Source organism: Dromiciops gliroides, chromosome 2, assembly GCF_019393635.1.
Source record: "Dromiciops gliroides isolate mDroGli1 chromosome 2, mDroGli1.pri, whole genome shotgun sequence".
Classification (NCBI taxonomy): domain Eukaryota; kingdom Metazoa; phylum Chordata; class Mammalia; order Microbiotheria; family Microbiotheriidae; genus Dromiciops; species Dromiciops gliroides.
In genome coordinates, this window is record NC_057862.1 from 558,365,087 (window position 1) to 558,369,016 (window position 3,930).

General features: G+C 58.3%; 1 protein-coding gene across 1 annotated transcript; it reads right to left on the reverse strand.

The window, feature by feature from the left end:
* Nucleotides 1-212: 212 nt before the first annotated feature.
* On the reverse strand, nucleotides 213-3,603 carry INSM1 (INSM transcriptional repressor 1). Its single transcript, XM_043981448.1, has one exon. The coding sequence runs from the start codon at nucleotides 3,459-3,461 to the stop codon at nucleotides 1,587-1,589; it is 1,875 nt and encodes a 624-aa protein (XP_043837383.1). The 5' UTR covers nucleotides 3,462-3,603; the 3' UTR covers nucleotides 213-1,586.
* Between the last annotated feature and the right edge of the window lie 327 nt (nucleotides 3,604-3,930).

Here is a 3,930-nt window from a genome sequence, read left to right on the forward strand (position 1 = left end):
AGAGTAAGACCAGAATTCAAAGCCCCACACAAGTTTGTCAAAATGTATTGAATGTTTATTAAAATATTTTCTGTAATATTAACTGGTCTTTGTAAAAGAAGTAGAAGCTGTGTAAAAGCACTGAGGGGGTGCTTATTGAGTACAGAAATGACACAGTAAATATGTATTTGAATTGGAAAATATTTTATTTGAATAGTAAATAGTTATACAGTTGAAACAGTTCTATTGAAGCATTCTATAAATAGCTAACAATTAAGAAAATAATGTGTGTAGAAAAGAGATTGCATCTAAAAGTAAGAGCTGTCAGTTGTACAAGAGCTGTCTGAGCCCTCCAAGCAAATGGTAAGGTTGTATGTAATTGCTCAGATAGGTATAAAAGTTAAAACTTTTAGCAGATCCCTTTAGAAAAAGACCCTCTTCTAAAATGCACAGTGAAATGTCACAAGTGGCAGAAAAAAAGCGCATCAAAAAATATCTGCAATCAAATAATATCATAATTTTCATAATATAAATAAATAGTGAATAAATAACACTCATAAATCAACATATACATTTAGAGTAAACTCATATGGTCCTACCTCAACAAAGATTATCAAACGAAAAAGTTGACATGTAATATTAAGGCAATTTCTACAGCATACTCTGAAAACTCCCCTCCCCTCCCCCTAAAAACAACCCTGAAACAAAACAGCAATTCAAGGCATTTGTGGCTATACTAAAGAAAACTCTTTTTTTTTTAAGCAGTTTGATTTGTTCACATACAAAAAGGTAAAGCCAGAATCCAGCAGTTCACAAGCCATAATAAAGCTAATCATGTGGTAAATTCAATTTACAGCCTGTGAAGTATAAAGGCATTATTCCTTAAGATTGACTAAAAACAACCCGTAGGCTAAATACACGTAGAGAAAAGAGTAGAGATGGGTAGAAAAGAAGAGAGAAAACGGAGACTTTCTAGAGACCGTCAACACAGCGAACACTAGCAGTAGAAACAGTTGCTTTTCAAAAGGATTCAGCAGGTACATATTTTGAGCTTCCAAAAAATCCAAAGGGAAGGGGCAGGGGGGAGGGTAAGGGAGGGATACCAACAAGGAGACAAAAGTGTACAGCTTTTTCTTCCCTTTTAACAGAAATAAACCAGCTCTTACGTGAACAAGTTAACTTGGGAAAAATGGAGAAATTAAAAAATAAATCACAACAGAGTGGGGGGGGGAGGGGAGGGGGGAAGAGTTGGTTACCAGCACGCTACAAGATCAAGACAACACTTTTCACGTTTCAGTTTTCACCACCAGCGCGTTTCATTCACGAACGCTAAGAAGCAGTTTGGGGAGGAGCAGGAGGGGCAGGGCTGGGGACAGACTGATGGACTGAAGGACCGACGGACAGGGCTCACAGTCTCTTTGTGGTTCTACAAGCGAAGGCACACTTCTTTAGGGGCTGGGGAGCTGGGGATCTCGGGGCTGGGGGTGGGGTGGAAATTTCTGACGGGGAAGAGGGGGTAAGCTTTTTTTTTTCTTCCTTCCTTCCTCTTTTTCCTTTCCTTCTTTATTTTCTCCTTGCTCTCCCCGCAGCGGCGCGGAGCAGGCTCTCTAGCAGGCGGGACGCACAGGCACCTGCAGCAGGATCACCTGTCTGTTCTCCGAGGGGTGGCATTTGTTGATGTGCCGCGTGAGCCCCGGCGAGCTGTAAAAGGTGGCCGGGCAGTATTTGCAGGGGAACACCTGGGCCGCGTGCAGGAGGCGGAGGTGGCGCTCCTGGCCGCTCTTGCTGGGGAAGGTCTCCCCGCACACAGGGCACAGATGGCACTCGGCGGGGGCACTCATATTGAGGGGATTCGACACTTCCCCTTCCCCCCCAGCTTCCTTCCCCGCCTTCTCGGGCGGCGGCAGCGGCTGCAAACCTTCGGCCCCCGGGTAGCTAGGGTAGACCAGCAGGTCGTCGGGCTGGGCGGGCTGGGGAGGCGGCGGCGGCGGCGGCGGCGGCTGGGGCTGCGGCGCCCCCTGGGCCGCCCCCTTGCTCTGCAGGGCCTGGTGATGCGCCAGCAGGTGCTTCCTCAGGTAGGCCTGGCGGCGGAACTTTTTCCCGCAGTGGTGACACTCGTACAGCCCGTCCTCGGAGCCCGACTCCGACACCCCGGGGCTCGGCGTGTCCCGGTCGCTGCCGCCTGCCTCCTTCGGCTCGCCGCCAGCCCCAGCCTTGGCCAGAGCCTCATCGGCACCGCCTTTGCCTTCGGCCGCTCGGGCGCCCCCGGCTGGCGGGGCCAGGGGCCCGGTGGCGGCGACCGTGGTCCCGGAGGCGTGGTGCCCGCCGGCCGCGGCGGTCTGGGGTCGCGGCTTGTGCCAGCGGCGGTGCGAGGCGAGGTTGGCCGGGCAGCTGAAAACCTTATCGCACTCGGGGCAGCGGTACTCCACGCGCACGATGCGGGAACACTTGTGCTGGGCCAGAGCGAAGGGGTCAGCATACTCCTCCTTACACAGCTGGCAGATGAACTCGCCCAGAGGCCGGCCCCCGCCGCCACCAACGCCCCCACCGCCCGCGCCGCCGCCCGCGCCGCCCCCGACCCCCGCGGCCCCGCCGGCTGCCCCCAGCCCGGCCCGGCCTTTGGGCGGCTCCACGGGGCCCTCCTTGATCTTGAGGCCCAGCACGGGCGACGTGGTCACCTCGTCCTCGAAGTGCAGCTTGCGGATGGCCTTGGGCTTCTTGGCTGCCGATGCTTTGGCTGGCTTGGCCGCGGGAGCGCCGGACTCCGCCGTTGGTGCGGGCCGTTTAGCGGGGTGCCGCAGGGAGGCAGCGGCGGCTGCAGGGCCCGGGACCGACAGCAGGCTGCCGGCCGGGGGGTGATGGCTGCCTGCGCCCCGGCCCCCTCCCCCGGCCTCCGCACCAGCGGCGGCGGCGGCGACCGAAGAGAAGGCGGTGCCCATCTTGAGGTCGGCAGGGGCGAAGAGAAGGGGGTCCCCGCCGCAGGTGCCTCCCCCAGCGCCGCCACTACTGGCGCCCCCGCCGCCGCCGCCGCCCCCTCCGCCCAGCAGGGCTGTGGGCGTGGGGAAGGACTCTGCTGAGACCGGCGAGCCCAGGTTGAAGCTGCGCTCGAAGTACTTCTTTTTCTCGTGCTCCCGGCTCACGGGCCGCGTGGGGCTGTACAGCGGCGCCGGGTAGACCGCCTCGGGGTTGCCGAACTGCACGGGCTTGGGGCCCGCTGCCGGCGGCGGCGGCGCGGGGAGCTCTCGGGGAGGCAGCGGCAGTGGCGGCGGCAGCGGCGGCAGCAGCAGCGGGGCCGGCGGTGCGCTGGCCAGCAGCGCGGTCGGAGCCCGCTCGGAGCCGGGGAGGGGCGGGGAGGAGCCGCCGCCGCCGCCGCCGCAGCTGGAGAAGAGCAGCAGCTCCCGGTCGCCGTCCTCACAGCAGCGGATCCGGTAGGAGACGGGCGTGGACTTCTTGTTCCTTTTCACCAGAAATCCTCGGGGCATCTTTGGGTTGCTGCACGGGGCGGGCGGCCCCGGAGACTAAGGAAGGCACTGGAGGGGGTGGCGCAGGGATGCGCCCTTCGGGTCTCTCGCCGCGTGCCGCGAATTGCACTCTCTAGTCTTTGCCTCCTTCCTCTCTGGCTGGTACCCGGCTCTCTCTCAGCGCCTCCCGCCGTCTTTGCCCATCAGTCTGACTCCGCCTGCAGTAAGCAGTCGCGAACTCCTTCGCTCCTGCCTGCCTTGCCTGCCTGCTGGTGTAATGTCTGTGGGACGTGTCTGTGGTGCGCCTTTTTTTCCCCCTCTTCCGTGCCCCCGCAAACACGTCCCTGTTCTCCCCTGCCTGCCCAGATAGCTGCACTCTTTTTAAGGGGGGGAGGATGCCATTGTTCTCGCCTCCCGCTCCGTCCGGAGCCAATCAGCGCTTCCCGCTGCTCCTATGGATTTGAGGGTGGGAGGGTAAAGAGGTTTGAAA